Source organism: Oxyura jamaicensis, chromosome 2, assembly GCF_011077185.1.
Source record: "Oxyura jamaicensis isolate SHBP4307 breed ruddy duck chromosome 2, BPBGC_Ojam_1.0, whole genome shotgun sequence".
NCBI classification, from domain to species: Eukaryota; Metazoa; Chordata; class Aves; order Anseriformes; family Anatidae; genus Oxyura; species Oxyura jamaicensis.
This window is the reverse complement of record NC_048894.1, coordinates 62,230,952-62,251,567: the sequence shown is the minus strand read 5'-3', so window position 1 is coordinate 62,251,567 and position 20,616 is coordinate 62,230,952. Positions and strand designations below refer to the sequence as shown.

Genomic DNA, 20,616 nt, shown 5'->3' with positions numbered 1-20,616 from the left:
TGGGGCCCCCAGCACAAGGACATCAAAGTATTAGAACGAGTCCAGAGGAGGGTGGCAAAGATGATCAAGGGGCTGGAGCACGTCTCCTATGAAGACAGGCTGAGAAAGTTGGGGTGGTTCAGCCTGGAGAAGAAGGCTCGTATTAAGTCTGTGAACTCTGCTAAATGTCCAAATTTAAGCAACCAGTGTATTTGTATCAAATGAAAAATTAAAAACAAAACAAAACAAAACAAAGAAAAGCCTGTATAATTATGAAGCTTAAACAAACCAATCCATTTTTGGGAATGTTATGAGAGGCCTACAAAAAAATGTTGTCTAGTTCTTACATACAATCTATCCAAGTTAGCTGCAGTAAAGGGTGGTGTGGATTCATGGTTTTAATTAAACTGGTACTGAAATTGAGATGTACAGACCTTCATCATAATAACAAGAGAAAACTTATTGTCTTGACAATGTAAAGTCCCATGATTTTATATATCTCTTACTTAGGAAGAAAAGACTTTTGTAACATAGGTAATTAAATCAATTTTATTCAGTTCTTGTTTTGCAGTGAACAAACCCAGTGTAAAAAGTCACTAAAAAAAAAAAAAAAAAAGCTGTTTAAATAGATTCCACTTGAGTAAGATTGCTAATTTTGCACAGAGAGGAGCAAAAACATGCCATGCGGCTGGTTAGAATGCATTATCATGCAAACACTTTAAGCTGCCGTATAGTAAAATGAGTGTTGAAGTCAATAGCTTTCACCCACCTGCTAAACCCCTTTGAGACCATTTGTCTTCAAACCCAGGGGCTTGGGGAAGGGGATGTCCCTTCCAACCCCTACAATTCTGTGGTTCTGTGATGTCCCAACAGCTAGGGCTGTTTTACAGCAAAGCTCTGCCTGATGGCTGGTGATCTGTGAACCCTACAAGGAATACACAAGACTGGACCATCAACATATAATTTCTCCTGAATGTCATTTGAGTTTTAAAATTTCACCCGGGCCTTTCTCCACCTCTGAAGTTTCCTAACAGCATACATGGTTCCCTCCATGATTTAAGTGGCATGAATAACATGCAGGGCATGAGACAGAGAAAAGCTGCTGTGTGGTGGCAAGATTGATCTGTACAGCTGGAGTGCCCTGTAAATCAGCTCTCTTTAGGTAGTATGAGTGTAGTAGTATCCCCAAAAGACTGCTTAAAAAGGGAAAGGGAACACAGGCTATGTGGATGGGAGGACCAGCTTGAGCTGAGAAGCACAGCCAGGAGAGGCAGGGGACAGCCACTGAGTCCTGCAGTCCTTTCCTCTCTGGAAATGAGATTTTAAGGTGTGGTTGCATGTGAAGCCAAGATGTAATTATGTAGATCAACAGTGGTGTGTTATCATTGGAAAAGTGCCTGTGCCTTTATTTTAAGAATAGTCTCCTCCAATAATTATTTGTAAATACTCTTTACTAGCTCTGTGAGTTACATGGTACAATAGATGGCTTTTAGACACTCTTGAAGAATAGAGAGAAGACTCTGACTAGATACTGTTTACTTTTTTTTTTTTTTTTTTTTTTTTTTTCCCTGTTTGGAGTTTTGGAGTGCATATATGTTACAGCTTGCTTGAAAACAGATGGTCAAAATGAGCCATCGTGAAAGTGGCATGCAAACCCCACACAGTGAGTTTGGTCTTGGCGTCATGCAATGGCTGAAGATGCAGCGCTGGTCCAAAACGCTTATGCTGTTCAACAACAGCAAGGCACAGACTCTGTCCAGTTGGTTCATGCATGGTGTTCTTCTGTGCTCAGGGAAAATATCCACCCTCATCTGTACAGGTCCTGGTGTGGCTATGTGGGGTATCATTTGCATTAGATGTATTCTGGTTTGGACAGGACCTGCATCTCCTGCTCTCCATCACTTCGGTCATGAAAAGTTCCCTCCAGCCTTCGTGTTCTTCTTTCCCTAAGGAAAATAAGGGAAGGTCAGGATTAAAACAGGAGAGAACAGGTGGTGAGTTTAGCAACTATGTTTATGTGTTCCCTCCCTTCCTAAGGGATAGTGGGAGGGTGAGAGTAAAGGAGCAGTACTCAAAGGGTGGGCAGAGGCGGTTGCTGAACAGGCAGTAGATGAGGGGGTTGATGGCACTGTTCAAGGCCGGCAGGTTCTGAATAATCACGGAGGCAAAGAAGCGCTCTTTGGTCTCAGGAAGGATGTTGAAGTTGTCCAGGATATCAAACAGAAAGTAAGGGCTCCAACAGAGAACAAATGCTGCAACAGAGACAGACGAAGAGCTTTACATTAGATAGTATAGCAATTTAGGGAGTTAATCACAGACACACATAGAGAGACTATCATAACACATAAATATTTGTTCATGCAAGAAATATCTCTCCCTATTCGGGGTCTTATTTAAGAGAATAGTTATTAGATTTTGTATCTATTTGTCTTTATTTTAATGCTCATAAAAAAAGATTGTGTGCTCCTTTAAGTGTTTAGAGTGCTCCCTCTAGACATATTGAGGCACTCTGAACACTGCACAACACATAAAGGGTAAATAGGTAACCAGTTAAAGAGAAGCTTATAGAGAAGCACTCTTTTAATGGTCCCCTGAGTGAGCAGCAAGTCTAAAAGCATACAGTACCAAAGTGCTGCTTTGTGACAGCACTGCCTCTCACAGTCACCTGTTAAGAAAAAGGTCTTAAACACCCAGCGGCAAGGACTGGCACTTTCACACCAAATTATAGTAGGCCAACATGTCATTTTACATGCTGGTGCTGTGTAGGTGGGGCGTGCAGGAAGATTTTCTTGATTCCTGTACTGCTATTTGAGAGGCATATCTGAGGAAGCAAAGGATGCATCATTCGTAGCTTTTGTTTGGAGGGGCTAGAAGTGAAGTGGCCATGGGTTTATCTTAGCAGGCATAGGGAATGAATCTGTTTATCATGAATTTCTGTCAAATCCTGTCACAAAGGTTATTGAAAATGATGGGACAGACAGTTCACTCATAAATTGTAGGCACCTGGGTTGCAAATGTGCAGTTTTCTGTGAGATTAGACCTATGTGCTCTCCCTGATGCAAATGAGTCAGCAGAAGCAGCAGTTGTGCTTGCTTTCTTGTTATATTAAGCAGCATCTCTTAGTTGGCATATGGCTGGGTGCTTGGTGAGTATGCAAGGAAGAGGTGAGCTCTCCTCCTGTTTTCTAGGGTAAGCAAACTGATGGTGTCCATGCACAGGTACCAGCAAAACAACAAAGCACATTGTCAGCATGTGCATCACAGCACTGACTGTGCAGAATTTTAGGTGGCTTCAGAAAAATTCCTGAATGTTAGGTGTCTTAATCTGCTTGCACATTGTGAGATGTTGTGTGCCTGATGTTATCAAGGTCCTTTGAAATATTGAGCACCCTGGTGAGCTCTTGACATCTGATGGCATTGCAATAGCAGCCAGTTCTGACAAAAGCTCTCTCTGATTGTCACACAGAAAAGGTGCTCTTGGTCTTCTGAAAGGCATGAATCACACCATCATCTCTCATGTCCAAGGACACTACTGCTAACCAGTGAACTAAGCACCTCCAGTAGTAGCTTTTATTGTGGTATCAATCAATCTGAATTTTTCCTAGGGTTGGAAAGAGAAATTATCTCTCTTGCAGTGGTAACTGAAGGTTGTCAGCCCTGGGGAGTAAATAGCTTCTGCCGCCTCCCTGCCTGTCTCTGGCAACTAATCACAAGCCCTGTGTGACGCTGCCTTTATTTATCGAGATAAAATGTCAGCCTCCTAATTCCATCAGGATAATGTCATCTCCCTGGGAGACGGAGGACACCTGCACTGAGTCATACATGGCCTGGTTGGGCAAGGAGAGCTCGTCTTCCCACCTCGGCAGGGAACATGCTTCTGACATGAAATACATTTGCTCTGCATCTCTTGCCTCTCCTTCCTTTCCCTGCCCTGCCCCAGCAGCTTATATGCAGGCTATATTCTCTAAGTCTAGAAGACAACTCAGCTGCCAGGTCTCTTAGCAGACTGGATTAGAAGGAGGAGACATCTTCCTTTGCTCTTTTTAGGCAATGTCCCTCCTTTATTTTCATTACAATCATGAGGGGCTCTGTGCATATCACTGCACCTGAGGCGTATGTCAGGTGCCTAAAATAGGATCCTATCAGTCAGAGGAGAGCAGGGGACACAGTCAGAAAGCAAGTCGGGTTTAAGTAAAGCTCCTTCTTTGAGCCACCTAATGCACTTTTTTTGCTGGTGATGGAGGGAGCTAAGGAAAACCAGCTTCCTAACTTCAGCATCAACCTCCCTCCTTCCCAGCTGCCAGCTGTGAGACTTTTATTCTTATGTTTTTACTTACCAAGAATAATTACAATGCTGTACTTGATGGCTTTCACTTTTGCTCTGGATATGAACCCACGACTGATGTAGCCAGCAGAGGAGGTTTTCCCATCTGGGGAGAGAATAGTTCAGTTAGTGAAAGAGTGCATGGTGCATGGATGTGTCAGTATGCACTTTCACAGTGAGGACAGTGATATACAGCACGTCCTTCCCCAGTGTCAGAAAGCAGGGCCTCAGTATTTCCTGAAATTCAGATGCTTGCAAGTCTGCTTAAGTTGGACACTCAAAACCTGAGCCCTCCAAAATCAAAAGTGGAAATGTAAGCAAAGGAGATCTTCCTGAAGTATTGTGGCAGCTGCATATCCCTGGTCCTCAAGACTTGAGCACATGGTCAGGGGAAATACTGATGACATGCCCAACCGTATCAGTCTGACAAAAAAACGTTGGCCATCACAGCTGCAAAAATGCAGCTAAAGTGGTGTCATAAGAGAGGTTTTCTGAAACGAACTGGCAACTGCAGTTAAGAAAACATGAGAGAGAACCTGGCAAAACAGACTACCTGTTCACTTTTTAACTACATTTCAATTAGATGGATTTTGAAAGCTACATACTCAATTCCCTTGACCTCTTAGTCTTTTTGATGCCTTAGATAATTGGTCATGCATTTTACACTTCATGTTGACTCAGTAATGAAATATGAAATGCTGCTAGGCTAGCTTTTCAGAAATGAAATGTGCCTTGAATTGAGAAACAAATTCTATTCAGTCTTACACCAAGGCTGGTTGATCTAATTTCCTCTGAAGCCACACTAATGTCTATGAGAATCAAGTGCTGTATTTAAATAGCAGTACCAGCATGATTTTAATAATATGCTTGATTTTGTTATTAATGTCAATTTGCTGCTCATGTTGCTGGGTGAGAATAATGAGGTTCACCATAGTGAATACACAAGAAGGTTATTTTTTGGCAAAGCATATCTCAGCTCCAGTAGTCTCAGCTGAGAACTGAAATTTTAATGAACGTCACTGGAAATAAATCTGTGTACATGACTTTTGGCACCTCTTACAAAAACAGCATAGGCTTTGTAATTTGCAAGCAAAAAGTGTAAATGTGGGTTCATTATCAATGAAACATGTTATCAGTGAAACATCCCATAGAGATGCTTGAAAATTGTCCATACTTAATACTTCTGGAAATTACTTGACTTACAGAGCAAAATATACTTCTTGGGTGAGGAGAATGGCTTTTTTTTTCAAGTCTTGTTTTTTTTTTTTTTTCCCAAGGCTTGTTGATACTGATTGTGTCACGAGGGCAAGATAATTAGAAATGGGTCTTGTTCAAGCATTTCAGTGGAGGAATAAATCTTTGCAAGATTATAGTTAACAGACATCAGGTTATGTTGAAAGGATATCTGAGTAGGCACGGCAACACATTTGGACACTTCCTCATAAAACAGCCATGATCCTACTTCAGGCAAGTATTGGCAACCTGATCGCCATGGTCTGATGTGTCACCACTCCCCACTTAGCTGCACTGACTGGTTGTGTGCACTGCACTCTTTTGTGTTGTAAAAAGGGTTAGTGTAAATGAACAGACTTCTCTTCATAACTAACCTCTGGCAAGTGAGGTTCTTGTAATGATTTGTGGTCAGACTCCTTGGTCTTGACCAAAATCCAAACTTGCAAAGGCATGTAAAAACACTGCAAAAGTTTTATCTAAGTGTCTGCTATAAAATAAGTAATTTTAGAAATGAGCAAAGTTCTCAGATTAAGGATTCTTAGTTCTAGAATAAATATTTTTACCTTTTAATTCTCTCCTTGCAGATGTTTTCTATAATTTCTTGAAAGCGGATTTAGTGTCAAGGGAAAAAGTGTGGAAAAGAGTTGAGCAGTTACAGAAAACCAATTCCCATTGCAGTGATGGGATCCCAGCTCAATACCATACGTGTGGGCATTCCCAGATTTGATAGGACTGGCCAGATTCACATCATGTGTCTGGAGACACCTGTGTGTTGACACTCACCAGGGCAGCTGGATATAATGACAGTCTGAGCTTTGCTCTTCATCCAGATGGTTCGAATCACGATTGAGTATATGGCACTACAGAAGGGAAAGAGTCATTGATAATATGAAGCACAGTAAATTTAACTGACATCTTGGTCATTCATGCTCTGTCAATATACTTATTGATGTGTAAGGAGCTCATGAAGATGACAAAACTTCATAGGCATTATAATAATAGTAATGACAACAACAATAGTAAATTAAATATGACTGTCCCAAAGTACTTCTCAGAAGCAGACCTGAAGAGTTTTCACAATGGAGATTGTTATAATTGTCCAGGCTTTGTAGGTGTCAAGTCTGAGGTTCAAAGCAATGGCATGGCTTGGCCAAGATCTCTCAGACGATCTTTGGGGATTTTGAGCTGTCTGAGGCCAAACGTGTCTGGTTACCGGCACCAGGCAAGAGGCACCTTGTCCTGCACTGGGAAGTGCTCATGAGTGCTTTACATGGGAGCTGCAAGGAAGGAACTAACCCTGAAATGGTGGAAGCAAGAGGAGGGACCTGTTTTGGATGTGTACCCAGCTCTGCTCTGGTGTTATTTTGGGAATATGAATATGATGAATAGTATGGTACCCTGGGGAAGGGAACGGGGCACAATTCATGAGAATGTTAAGTACCACGGTGCTAACTCTCATCTCTTGAGGTCCTGGGACTGAAATTGAGGAGCACAGAAATGTCAGGTATATGGGAAGATTTGGGTGATTCAAAACCAGATCCACTACAGCTTGCATATTTAGAGGGGAATATGTATATAATTTTGATGGGAAAGATGGACAGTGCTCCAGTCCACAACAACCATGGATTGCTATGGTCTTTGCCTAGGTGATAGCTGTGGGATTCTATTTCTTTAACATAGAATAGATAAAAATAGTTCCTCTCAGATCATGAGCTGTTTGAACCCATGCCCTGGATGAGGATGTTACCTCTGAAGCAGTTAAAAAGAAATATTAGGCCTTTCTCTGTGGGCCTTTTTACCTGAAAGCATGGATAATGTTGCAGCTAAAATCACCAAGCAAGAACATGCCTTTGACTGGTGACTTCCTCTTTAGTCCACTAAGGAAGATGAAAATAATTTTAAAATATTTCAGCGAATGCACTTGGGTTGCCATATTTTCCTGACATAAAAACCAAGCATCACAACAGAAGTCATCGTGTGTCATTTGCCAGTACATCACAGTGTTTTGGAATAACCTTGGGCAGCCTGATCACTAATTGCTATAGATGTTAGCATTGAGCCTGTGAAAAAGGTGCAACTCTAGAAATTATTGTGGGGTGTTTTATAGAGATGAAAATAAATAAATAATAAAAAAAGGTCTTACTGTTATACAGCTTATTTTTGTTGTCAGAAGAGACATTATTTTTATTAGAGCTTTCAGACTGATATATGAGCCTTTCCTATAGCAATCTCAATTCCTAGCCATGTGTCCTGGTTTCAGTTAGGACAGAGTATTTTTCCTCCTAGTAGCTGGTAGGTTGCTATGTTTTGGATTAGGACGAGAAGAGTGCTGATAACATGCTGATGTTTTAATTGCTGCAGAGCAATGCTTACACTAAGCCAAGGACTTTTCAGCTTCTCGCTCTGTCCTACCAGCGGGCAGGCTGGGGGTGCAGCAAGAGCTGGGAGGGAACAGACCCAGGACAGCTGACCCAAACTGGCCAAAGGGGTATTCCATACCATCTGATGAGATGGAAATTCAACCTGCAGACCGGGCTGTGCAGCAGAGCAGTGCTGTACTCACCCAGCAAGGATTTTTCATGCATCTGCTGCAGACACCAGCTTGCCTCCCTTAATCCCTTCAAAGATCTAGCATGGCTCCCAACTGACTTGAACATTTTCCTTTTATCTCCTGGCTTTTCAAGAGCCTGTTTGTTTATCAGCTAGCACACTTGAAAGTTTCTGTGTACTTTGCACTGACAATGGTTGAAATTTCATGTATCATTTCTCCCGTGATTGTTCCAATGAATCAGAATCTATTATGATGACAATTGTTGTTATCTTGAGAAAACTTCAGCCAGCTCCTGCAAGACCTGCTTCTATTTTATCTCCAGCCTGTTATCTCTAGCCTGACCTTTTTATTTGTGGTCAGAACAATATGTCCTCTGATAAAGATCTCTGTATGTCCAGCAGGACACATTCAGAATTGCCCAAGTACCAGGACAAAGCAGCCCAACTCTGTACTCAAAATATTCAGAATCTGTCCTGCCAACCAGGTACCAAAAGGATTGAATTAGGAAGGCAGGCTCCTCACTTGCTTTCCCCCCCTACCCTAGAAATCCTTCCCTCTTGGCTGCAGTCTGGTAAGAGCAGCCCTTTCACAAGATGCAGTTGTACCAACTTGATTTTTCACACACTGGTCAAGCAACGTAGTGCCAGGTCCTAGAATACACTTGATATTTCATATGTAAGAATACATACTGTTTCATTTGAATCCTTATTTTTTAGAAGTCCAGAGGAAACATTAATTCCTTGTTTAAGCCAGTGACTCCTACAGTGCTGTCAACAGTGGTTTTGTATTGGTATTTTTGCCTCTGTTCATCTTTCTTTTTTCTATAGCTGGATCTATGGGAGTCTGCTTTACTGGAAGGAAACCAGAGGTGGGATAGCAGTGCTCAGGGTGGGTGTCAGGGAAGAGGAGTCATTTGGCACGTTAGGTATGTTTCCCAGTGACCACAGTTAAGCCTTCATGCCTTAATCTCTCTGGGATTCCAGATGGTATTACTGCCTAATCTCTATTTTCCAGACTTTCCAGAAATGTGTCACCCAAAACTTATGATCATAAAAGGCATCTCTCTGTGTGTGTGTGTGTGTTTCAAAGCCAAAAAACAACAACAACAAAAAAACCCACCCCCAAACTACAACAAAACAAAAGAGCACTTACAGAAGTTGTATTTTTCTTACAGGAGAAAAGCAGTTTTGTTTTGTTTTGTTTTCCCAGAATGGGTTTGTAGCTTCTTTCTTTCTGTACAAGGTGGTTGCAAGAGGAAGAGGTGGTCAGTGACATCTATCTTAAAGGGTGGGAACAAATTCCCACTTGATGGTAAATAAGTGGCAGATGAACAAAGAGGTACAGATGAACAGGAGATCCAGATGTCAGATTTTTTTGTGTCTGTAAGTGCTTAGTCTTCCAACTCTAATTGGGGATTTTTGGGTGCTATATAAATGTGTTGTAGTCATACTGTGGTACTGAAATATTATATTGTTTATTATATTGTTGAGTTGTTGTGGCCTACTATTTGCAAGTAAGGGACTAATGAACAGGAAGAAAGAGATCAGATGTAGTAGTCACATCTGGATGGAGAAAGAAACCAAACCTTTTTGAGAAGGAGTCACTCAGGCTGTGAAGACCATAGGATAGAATGGGCATACTGTTCATAGGAAAATGCAATGATTTTTCTAGCCCTGATAAAAAGCATATGTGTAGAGGTGGCAGAAAAATATAAGAATATGATGTAACTCCACAAATTAAATGCATTGCACCTCCAAAAGCAATTTAGATTGATCCAATTTCTGAAGGACTGAGATGCATGTTCACCTTTGCATGTTATTAGTTAATGGGGTTGGTTAATTTGACTCAATTGGTAATTTTAGCAGTCTTTGTCCATATGAATAACTAACTTAAGATATTTCCTAGATCACTTCTGTTTTGGAAAATAAAATGCCCTTTGGTAAACCTACATATTGATATTAACAATCATAATAATTATAGATCTATCCACTCTTTAAAAAACTTTTTTAAAAAATATTTGATTACATTGTCTTAACATCCCATCCAGGCTCAGTATTTCCTATTGAAGTGAAGTATTACAATGGCAAAAAGTACACTGAAGCTCCTTGTTAATTGCTTGTATTTATCATCCAGCATTGTCTATTGTTCATCATACTTTAGTTGTTCAAAGCGATGCAGCTGCATTCTGTTTTATGGTAGCTAATTTACAGCACTATTTATCCAAAGACAAAAAGTCTATGTAACTTCACCCAGACAAACCATTGTAGGCATGTGTAATGGGTAAGTGAATAGACAGGCAAATATTAGAACATATGTGTAAGATATAGATTTTTTGTTTTGAAATGGAAATTGCAGGCAAAATGATTGTGCTCTTTAAATCAAGCTCAAAATAAGACCTTTGATATTTTTATTAATATATAATTTTTCATTTTATTTGATTTAATTCAGATAAATAATTTTCATTTCATGTACTCATCTTTTCATTGTGATGCCTTAATTTTAGTTCCATATTTTTCCTTGCAGCTGATTTTTTTTCCTTTCTATTTTTCTTCCACTCCAAAACAAATGTTCTCTTTGGAGTTTTGATTTTAAACAGCAGATGGACATTTTTTTTCCTCCATACTTTAAGAGGAACTTCTGCATTTTTTTGTAACTTGAATTTGAACTTAGATGAATGTCTAGATACTGCATTTATCAGGTTAAAATACAGGAAACATATTTGACTTTCATAAAAAAAAAAAGCTAAAAAGAACAATCCCTTATAGACTCTGACTTTCCAAATATCCAAGTGACAAAACACGATTATGTTTTGGCACAGATCAGAGAGTAATGATGTAGAACAGAAGCCCAGTAACTTTCCTGTCTCCTCATCACAGAGCCAGAGAGGCCAGCTGCAAACTCTTGCAGGAGGGAAATCTGTAATCATGATCTTACCCATGTTTAGCAGTGCCCCAGAGGTATTTGGGTATCACAAGTACTATTCTGAGATATGGTTGGCATTTCATTGTGCAGGAGAAATGGCTTTGGTTGTTGCTGATGACACTTGTCCCTGAATAGGTGAGAACAAATTAGGCAGGTGGCCTAATTTATTTTTCTGAGCAGTCTGTTTTTTTGGAAGGTTGACAATATTAACTGAAGAAAAAAAAAAAAAATAATAATAATAAAAAAGAAGTGGTAGAGTAGCCCAAATAAGAGGCTTGCCTCTTATTTAGAGCCACATCTTGAAGTGCTATAAAGAAGAACATGATGCAGTATATTTGGTTCTCTCTGACCAGAACTAAGGAAGAGGAGTGGAGCTTTAATATGAAAACAACAAATGCTCTCCCTGATTCTCAGCTCTCAAAGATAACCATGTACTTGAGTTAAAAATCTCATTAGTGCTTTTCATTCCCTTTCCATTATTGAGATCTTGTTCATTTGTATTACAATTGGGTTAAAAATTCCCCACAAGACCACAGGCTGTTTGATCACTGATTGCTCTAATTATGAAGAAGTGGTGGTGAGAACAGACCTCTCTAGTATGGAAATCTTTCAGGACTGTTGTAGTTTTGTTCACATATTGCCTTTATATATATATATATTAATAATAATAATAATAAAAGGCAGATTGTTGTTTTCTTATGGTTCATGTTTTGGCCTGGATTCTATAGGGTTTGATCACGTAGTGTCTGGGGAGTTTGCTCACCAGTGGAAGGGATTTCTAGGCTGAACGTAAAGGTTGTCAGCTAAATACTGTATCCCTTGTGCTGCAGTGTTATGAACGATGCAGCTCTTGTGAGTTACTGACTGTGCCAGGAGCATGTGAAATCAGTTCTGTGGAGAGCTGGAGGATGATGAGAGAAGTTTAAAAGATACCTCGTATAGCCGAGAAGTACCTCGGCTATAGCAACAGAAAACTGTGCAGTCAGAGCATCAGATCAGTGTGGAATTAATTTCTGCAGCTGAAAAGTAAGGTTTTATCCTTTGTATGCACTTTGGATGGACCGTGCCAGAAAAACTGCTGCTGTGGGTGAACTGTTTTGCTCTGGAGGTGAGGCTTTCTGTAGATGCAAGTGGCAGAACTAATTAAGAATTAACTCTGCCAGACAGCGTCCCATATTTCATTGGGCAACCACTGTGCAGTTAGTTTGGAGTACTTCAGAAGAGAAAATAAAGGAGCTGTGCAAGAAAATCGAGTTATCGCAGAAAAGGTGTGCAGCCTGCACTTAAGGCTTTGCTTCCTCACTAAGCACTTGACTGCTGCCTTATTCACAATAAATTAATATTTCATATATGAATTCATTTCATATATGAATTTAATATGAATAAACCTGCTTCTTAGAAACTGTTACTTGACTTTTCAGTTGCACATTTGTGGATCATCACTCCATTGTTACATTACAGCCTTATTCTTTGTAACATCTTCACCTAAACACCACTAAATTCAGAAACCACAAAATGCCTTCCTCTCTTGACTAAATAACACCTTTCATTTGTATAATTAATCTTTCAACAGATTAATACACATCCACTACATCTGGACATTCTGTCTGTCCTCTCTCTTGCTCACCCCTCTGAAACAGTGTCTCATTTGTGACCAGTCTGAAAGAGCATCTGGAGGTATGTGGTGGAATGGGGCTTGCAGAGAAATGGATTCCCTGCAGACATTAATGGCAGTTCCCGCTGCTCTTTAGCTGCAAACTACACATCAGAATATTTATATGCTGCAGTCATATTAGGTGGATTAGTTTTAAACCTCTGGACTCACAAGCAATTTTAAAGAAATAGGTGTTGTCTCTTGAGGCTGCATTAGCAGAAGTCCTGAAGATGCCTTTACTTGTATGCTTGAATATCCAAAACTTGAAAACATGGTTTTAAAAATAGACAGTTCTTTCTAAACTGTGTGGTATTTGTTCACAATACTTCTGCTGTTGGTCATCCTCTTTTTCTATGGCTGTAGACATCCCTCTCTGTTCTGAAGGAAATAATATAATTGACAACAAATAGGTGGCCATAAAGCATCCTTCCATGGCCCATCTGCTTCCATCCTTCTAGTGCCCAGCACCACTTAAGACCTGTCAAAAATTTTTCTTCTTGCTGGCAGGGAGGCGGGAGAGCCTGTGCTGGGGTACCTTGAATCAGGGACGTGTTTGAACCAGGAGCAGGCTCTGCCCCATGACCCTGAGGTCAGTGTTTGAGGTTCCTGCCCTGCCATAAGCTTCTCATGTGGATGTCACTTAAGGTTAAAGCTGCAGAAATTTTAGGATGTTTTATTCATCTCTCAGCTGTCAGGGCAATGTTATGAAATGATTGCTTCACTGCCTTTCCCTTTCCCCTCATGTCTTCATCACCTTCTTGCTTCTGGGGATTTACAGTAAGTCAAGTCACACATTTCTGGCAGGGAGGAGAGGGAGTGTAATGTCAGCAAATCAGAAAAAATTGTTGCTACGTAGCTTGCTTGTCATCGACAAAAACAAAACAAAACAAAAAACACTCAATTAAAGAAGGATTGGCTGTCATTGAAAATGTATGGATCTGTAAGTCTGAGTATGAAAGAAATGTTTTACACACCTGTGCAATGATAAGTTGTCAGGCTGCTGGCCTTTTCCCTGAAATGGTTAAGATGCTGGGTATAATTTCCTGCTTGCTAACTGTTTAAAAAATTCAAAACAAATCTCCAGAAGTCATAGCCAGCCTCAAAGTTTTCTGGCATTGCTTTTACCATTAGATTTTGTGTGTGTGTTTGTGTTTATTCTTTCTGCTGGCAATAACAGGCTGCAAATTCACCCATATTTTTACTTATTCCCAATAATACTTGTTGGTTTACTTAAAACTAGTCAGGCTTTAAGATACAGAAAAAAAAAAAAATACAAAGAGAAATGATCCTGTCTAAGAACAAAGAGCAATTGGATAACCTAGAAGCTGTTTTTCTCTATTCTATGATGCCCTTTCTTTAAGGAGAAATTTTAATGATTGTGTTCTTTGTCTGTGCGTTCTGCACAAAAATGGGGAGTTCAGCAAACTGATGTGCTATAAGCAAAGTATAGAAGTCATCCCTTCTCTTTACTGAGCAACACTGGTCAATGTTGAAACCATACTAAAAAGTCAGGTAGATGAATTCAAGCACCATAATTTCCTTGCTCCCATGTTTTTGGTTCTACCAGAGATAAATTTGTTTCTATTAGAAGCTGCAGAACTCAATCTCTGTGATTAAACTACACAAAACTTAAAGGTATCACTCAACTGGAAAGGAACTAAAACCATGGCACAGTCTTTAATATTTAGCTTATGTAGCTTGCCCTGTCATCACCTAGAAAAGATCAGCATCTCCCCTGCTCCCACCTGAAGTGTTAATGAGCAAGAATCTAATAGAGACTTGGTGATCTTGAAGGTCTTTGCTAACCTAGATGATTCTATGAGACTCATGCTTGGAGTCTCAGACCCACTGCAAAAGCAGAATGACCAAGAGAGATGTCTGACAAACATGCAAACAGAGCTCCTCTCTCATAGCCCATGTGATTATCACCAAGGTATGCAGAAAAAAAGGAGTCCCAGCACATCATCTTTACCACTAAGAAGAAGAGATTGACATGAAGAAATTCTATTGTAAACTTGCTACTGAAAGAGAACATAAAGGAAAGAGAGGTGAGGAATATATCTTCATGGGGAGCACAAATTACTGTCACCAGCAGCATTTCAAGGCTGTTAGGTACAAAGCTGCACTCCACTTCCACAGGAGGTTTTGACTGCTCGTTCCAACTGGTAGCTCCTCATGGCTAGATCATTTTTGTTTAATGTTTGCTAATGGCAGCACCCGAGAGGAAGGCACTAAATTCTCTGATCACCAAGCACGGTTTGGGATATTGGATGAGCTCAGTTTAAAAGGAGATTCTGCTGCAGATCACCTTTGTTCAAATTTCCCATTACAGAATGGGAAGAATTTCATTTCTTTGTATTTTAGCAGTGTTTGACAGCTTCAGATGTTTAGGGATTTCTTTCTGACCCTGATGAAGAAACACTCTTTTAGTGCTATGAAACTTGAGAGCACTTTAAGTTAATTTCAGTTTAATTAGCCTAAGTGTGGTTTCTGTTCTTTTATTAAAACAATGTTTTGTCATAATAGCTAAATATTCAAACTGTATTTATTAAGATATATTTCAAGATAATTTCAAATATATATTTCAAGCCTGAAGCTGCTGAGATAAGTAGACATACTTAGAGATTCAATCCTTGTTCAGAAAGAATGTTCCCAGCTATTAATACTGCATGGAGAGTACCCAGGGCAAGCACAGTGGCCCGTGCATTACATGATGCAAGCTGAAGCCGCTATAAGGCAGGTGTGGAAATGAAACCATAATGAATGAGTGAAAATAAAGCATTATGCCAACTGCATGCTTGACAGCTTTCACCATGCACTCCCACCAGCAGGCTTACCTGATAATGATCAGAGGAATGAAGTACACTAGGAAAGCAACCACCGTCATGTAGGGTATCCAGTAGGAGTCATTGGGCCAGAGAGCCCAACACTGCACTTCCCCATTGGAGAGCTGCCGTTTCCCAAAAATAATCAGAGTTGGTATCGAAAACAGGAAAGAGAGGCTCCAGGCCACTCCGATAAGAACTTTCGCCTGTCTTTCTGTTCAACACATTCAAACAGACAGTGTTAATGGGGTTGCCAATGAGGCTGTCCCTTTAAAGCAGAACTGAGAGAAAGGTGGGGAGGAGCAGAGAGTGTGTGAAGAAAGAGGTTTTCAATCTGAAGCCAGTTGGTGCTGAGAAGACTTCAGGGGAGTGTAGGGGTTCATCTCTTTCTCATGGTAAAAAGTCATTTAGTTATGATCTTTTCTCAAGATTCTTAGGGCCCATTGAATCTGAAACGCTATGGGAAAGGCATGGGTGAGGGTCAGTAAGTAAGAAACCTGAGAAGTAAAACATTCCTCTTGGCCACCAAGGCAACTTCATGAATGAGTGCGAGGGACATCAGGCCTGCCCTGATGCACATTCGTACCTGGGCATAGCAAAGCAGAGGTCACTATGGGGACAGATGGAAAAGAAGGAGCCTTTGTCCTACAGGTAACTGAGGAAGGTTGAGACCAGGAAGGGCTACTTAAAATATACCTGGGTTGGAGTGTACTGGATGTACTGGAGGGGGAAAATGTCCTCCTTGGAATGGAAAATTAACATTTTGATGTACCTGGTTGGGAGAAGACTCAAAAAATATTCCCTCTCAGGAAATAGAAAACACATCCGTTTAGGGTGGAAACAAAACTGCACAGCCATCTGCTCTTGACCCCAGCTGCAACTCTACTGCCCCAAGGAGAATTGATGCTGGAGAGCCCAGGCATGTCCTGTAGTTCCCCATGGCATAGTGGGGACCAAACCCAGCTCCAGTTGACGGAGACGAGCCCAACCACACCAAGGGTGGGCAGCTAACCATGCAACATGGAAACAGGATTGTGAGCTAGTGCTTGAGTGCTCAGTCCTGCTTTGTTTGCTGCAACAGCCATCCACTAAGAGATCCTGCTGGACTTCCTGGTCAGGAATGGAAGTTCAAGGATCCCAAAATACTTGGTAGATTTGGGTTACTGCTTCGACCTTTCTTCTGTCCTCCTCTACTGCCAAATGGAGAAAACAGGTAGAAAACCAAATGATGCCCAGTGGCTCCTACAGAATTTTGTAAAAACCAACATGTTGGAGCAAACAGCCCGGAAGATTTAATTTTGACATATATGTATCTTCTGGTAAAATCCTTGTAGCTCTAACTGAAAAGTATGGAGAGGAGGGGCTGATCTGGGAGTACCAGTGATTTTCATCAGCAGTTATTCCCCTCCCTTCCCTCCTCCCAAGTCATACTGCTAGAGAAACAGATGGGGACAAATTTTTGATTTGGGAAGCTTTGGTGCTGAAATACTTTATTGTCCTTCTTGTCCACATTGTCTACAAAATACCTAGAGCTGTGCGTGAAATAGAAAATAATTTTAAATTATGCACATCAAGAAGAACTTCTTTTCTCCTTGAAGCTCAAAGAGCAATAAAAAAGCATGTGGGAGAAGCATTCAAAAAGTAATTTCATGCTTTGTAAAACATCACTTGCAAATATTAATTTATCCTGCTCATCTTTAAATGCTACCCACGTTCAACAAAATACGGTCTTGCTAATCCAGGTTTTAAGGGAACTTTGATGACATCCACATAAGTGAGAGGGTTAGATTAAGTCTATAAATATTGCACAAGCAGAGGAGAGCCATAAAGTTTCTCAAAGCATAATAGAATAAACTTAGCAAAAGGAATGTTAAGAGCTTCACAAAATATCTTCTGACAGAAAATGCTTTTAGGTGGTGAGGAAGCTACTTAAAAAACATGCTACAAGCCTCGATGGGGCCCAGGTGTCTATTTATAAGGGGGAAAGGTCATTCTTGGATAACATACCTTATTTTTTGCACTGTGTAGCTACACCCTTAATTTGAAGTGAAGTGGGCAATTTGTGCTTGGCAAGTGTTACTTTATCTACATGTTTTATAAAACTTAAGCTGCAATGTTCATTTATTCGTTTTTTAAAACATTCTTTGTGTTTGGTAGAAAATGACCTTGCTAGTCTAAAGGGCTTTACAGGCTACTGGTAGCATATGGATAGATTTTTATTATTATTATTATTTTATTTTTTTTTTTTGGGGGGGGGGGGTGGCTAATGTTAATCAGCTGCCTCATAAGCAGGTTTTTTATTATTATTTTTATTTTATTTTTGCAAATGCTCTAGTATGCTCCAAATGCTAGCAAATTCTGTAACTAGGGCTATATAAGTTATAGATGAAATAAGTTGTAGATGGAAACAAATAAATAACTTTCTAATATTCTGTATAATATTCTATTCACCCCCATCAGTATTTTCCTCTAAATGTAATATTGCTCTTTATATGGAGAATTTTCCTTGCTGGAATGGCCAAGATGAACATCCAGCATTAGCAGGAATTTGTCACAAGCTCTTGTACCAACTCTCCTAATGGACCTGTTCATTGTCCCCTTCCCTTTTGTTCTGCTTCTTCCATCTGTATATTGCAGAAGTGTTTTTTACTCACATCTCTCTGTTCTCAGCTCCATGTGGAGGAGAAGCACTTTCTGGGGGGAGTTTTGCTCCCTACTGCCATCCTTCTGCAATCCTTTCATCAAGAAAGTGCCATTTTAAAATTAGTTTTTAAGTCTGGAGAGAGCTGTTATGATCTCAATGATCTAATGGACTTGAGCGTTCGCACCCTAAAGCCGGTCAAGGGACAGTTTCCACCTATTTGGGTTCTGACTTTTAATTAAGCAGTTCTGTTAGTCTCCTGCTTGTTAGATTGCATACTTATACAAGTTTTATTTTCCACCAGTTGTCTCACAATTGTTTTTACCATTTCTTTGTGTCATTACCAATGACAAAGTCTTGTAACTCTCTTTGTTCTCCATTTGCAAGACAGCTGAGAGCTGCACACATGGCACCTCTGCTAGGAACAGCCGGGTGCAAAAGGCTAGTGTATATACATATATATTCCAGGAAGTCTTTGTGGTAAATATGCCTTAATCTAATGATCTAAATATTCTTAGATCATTCTTCTGAATTTACCACTGCCTCCTTTTTCCCATTGAAGATATGCAGGTAGCTGCATGATCCATGGTAGCATGGTATGCATGGCAGCTCCATGAAAGACATCTGTTGGTGGTACCAGCCCTGCTGGAGGCAGGTGGTGCTCATCAAGTCCCTTCTTGCCTCCTGGCATGCCAGAGCTTAGCAAATCACCCTGAACCACTTGGGCTTCAGTAAAGGTGATAAGGGGAAGAAGGCATGCTTGTTAATCCTGCTAGGCTTATTATCCCTTTGCTCAGCTCTTGTATGACCCATGTTGACCAGGTGACTTTGGCTGGAAGAATAGTGCAAAGAGCATCTTTTGCATGCCATGGGGCACAGGAGGAGTGACCCACGCGGTAGTGGGGCAGGATGAGGTTTAAGATCTCTGAGAATTGCATCCCACCAAGTGTAAGAAGAGTCTGGTGGAGAAGAAAGCCCTCTTCCAATAAGGGAAAAAGAGCTATTGCATGCAATTTGTTCTTTAACGTTTACCAAATTTTCCGTAGCAGCAACAACAACAACAAAAGTTCATGGATCAATATCAAAATGGTTGGCAAAAAGTACTGAAAAAAATATTTATTAAGCCCAGGAGGTAATTTAACAATGTTATTTTTCTCCTATGGTGCCCAAAGAAGAAATATCAGTGGGTCTATCCGGTAGGTAGCCCTGCTTGGCCAGCAGCCAGTGTTTCAGGTGGTTTATGAATCTTCCCCAGCGCAAGGCTGTGGGAGCTGCAGAGCAAACTGCATCCAAAAGCCCACTGATATAAAAACTTCGTATCAATCCTTCCCACTTTGAAAAAGTCAGTCCGCATGCTAGGGAATATTAGGCTGAACTTCACTCAAGTATTTGAAGTTTTCAGGCCTTAACATCTGCCAGAGCTGCACCACTGCCTGGGCTGTGATGGATTCATATGTTTTTAAGGCCTAGGGGACCATTATTCTGATCCCCTGAATAGAGCAGACTGTCAGAAGTCATCATTACTCAGAAACAAAAATAATATTTCTGTCTGATTGCAATGCATTTTCGAGCCACCCTGGCTTTCGTAGCTGTACCCCCCTTCCACCTCACCTGCTATTAATACTTTTCACTCAGTGCAGCGTTCTTAAATTCAGACTTTAAACTCTGTAAGAAAGAACTCACATTCTTTAAATTGTATTAGTAAGCAGACAAGGTATATTTGAGTGCTACAAAAACAACAGATGGAATTTTAAAACAGAATAAATATCCAAACTTATTTGCTATACTTTTTGAAGTTCTCTTATCACAGTCGTATCAATTCTCAATATTATATATTCTCTATCCAAATTATTAATTTTTTCATGTGAATAAATATGTAATATAGTTGTTGTATCTCCTAGAGACAGCTTAGCTGTAAAAGGGATACCTTTTGCCCATAATACTTTGCTCAAAATGCTGGAAGATAATGAACCCCCCTGTACTTTTTAAAATGTCATTTCATTCTTTGCTAACACAAAGCTTATAAAAAACTGCTGAGGGCTAAGTGCAGCTTAATACATATTGAAGCCACAACTCTTTTGCCATTTGGAGAAATGTAACAGAGTCCAAATATTGCTACAGCAGGAATAAATAATTCATGGTACAAGTTTAATAATTTTGAAAACTTTCTTAGTAAAATGAAACTAGCCAATACTATCCAGAGCAACAGCAAGACATGGAAATTCTCCTACCTCCTTGCATGAACTTCATTGGATAAACTATGGCATGATAGCGGTCTATGCTTAGTGACACGAGGACATAAGTTGAAGCATATAGGAGGACCACCTGGGACAGAAGGTATAGAAGACAGAAATGAGACACACTTATTGCAGAAAATAATGCCAGCTATAACACTGATCTAGGGATATTCTAGGAATATATGGAAGCTTTTACGCAAAAAAAAAAAAAAAAAAAAGGAACGGAAAGGTAAGGTAAGGGAAAGGAAAGG

At 40.2% G+C, this 20,616-nt stretch overlaps 1 protein-coding gene and 1 long non-coding RNA gene across 5 annotated transcripts in view; one reads left to right on the top strand and one right to left on the bottom strand.

Moving 5' to 3' along the window:
- Nucleotides 1–20,616, top strand: part of LOC118161516 — an 81,356-nt gene that overhangs the window by 12,930 nt on the left and 47,810 nt on the right. The window lies entirely within an intron of this gene.
- Nucleotides 1,556–20,616, bottom strand: part of NPSR1 (neuropeptide S receptor 1) — a 61,063-nt gene continuing 42,002 nt past the window's right edge. The window contains exons 4-9 of one of the 3 annotated variants that reach the window (XM_035316967.1): nt 20,360–20,453; nt 15,500–15,701; nt 6,319–6,395; nt 4,316–4,408; nt 2,051–2,231; nt 1,556–1,925 (exon numbers count right to left, since the gene is read on the bottom strand). In XM_035316967.1, the coding sequence (XP_035172858.1) occupies nt 1,832–1,925; nt 2,051–2,231; nt 4,316–4,408; nt 6,319–6,395; nt 15,500–15,701; nt 20,360–20,453 (741 nt within the window). In that variant the 3' untranslated portion in view covers nt 1,556–1,831. The remainder of the gene's footprint in view (nt 1,926–2,050; nt 2,232–4,315; nt 4,409–6,318; nt 6,396–15,499; nt 15,702–20,359; nt 20,454–20,616) is intronic. The other 2 variants (XM_035316968.1, XM_035316969.1) reach the window with 2 other exon arrangements.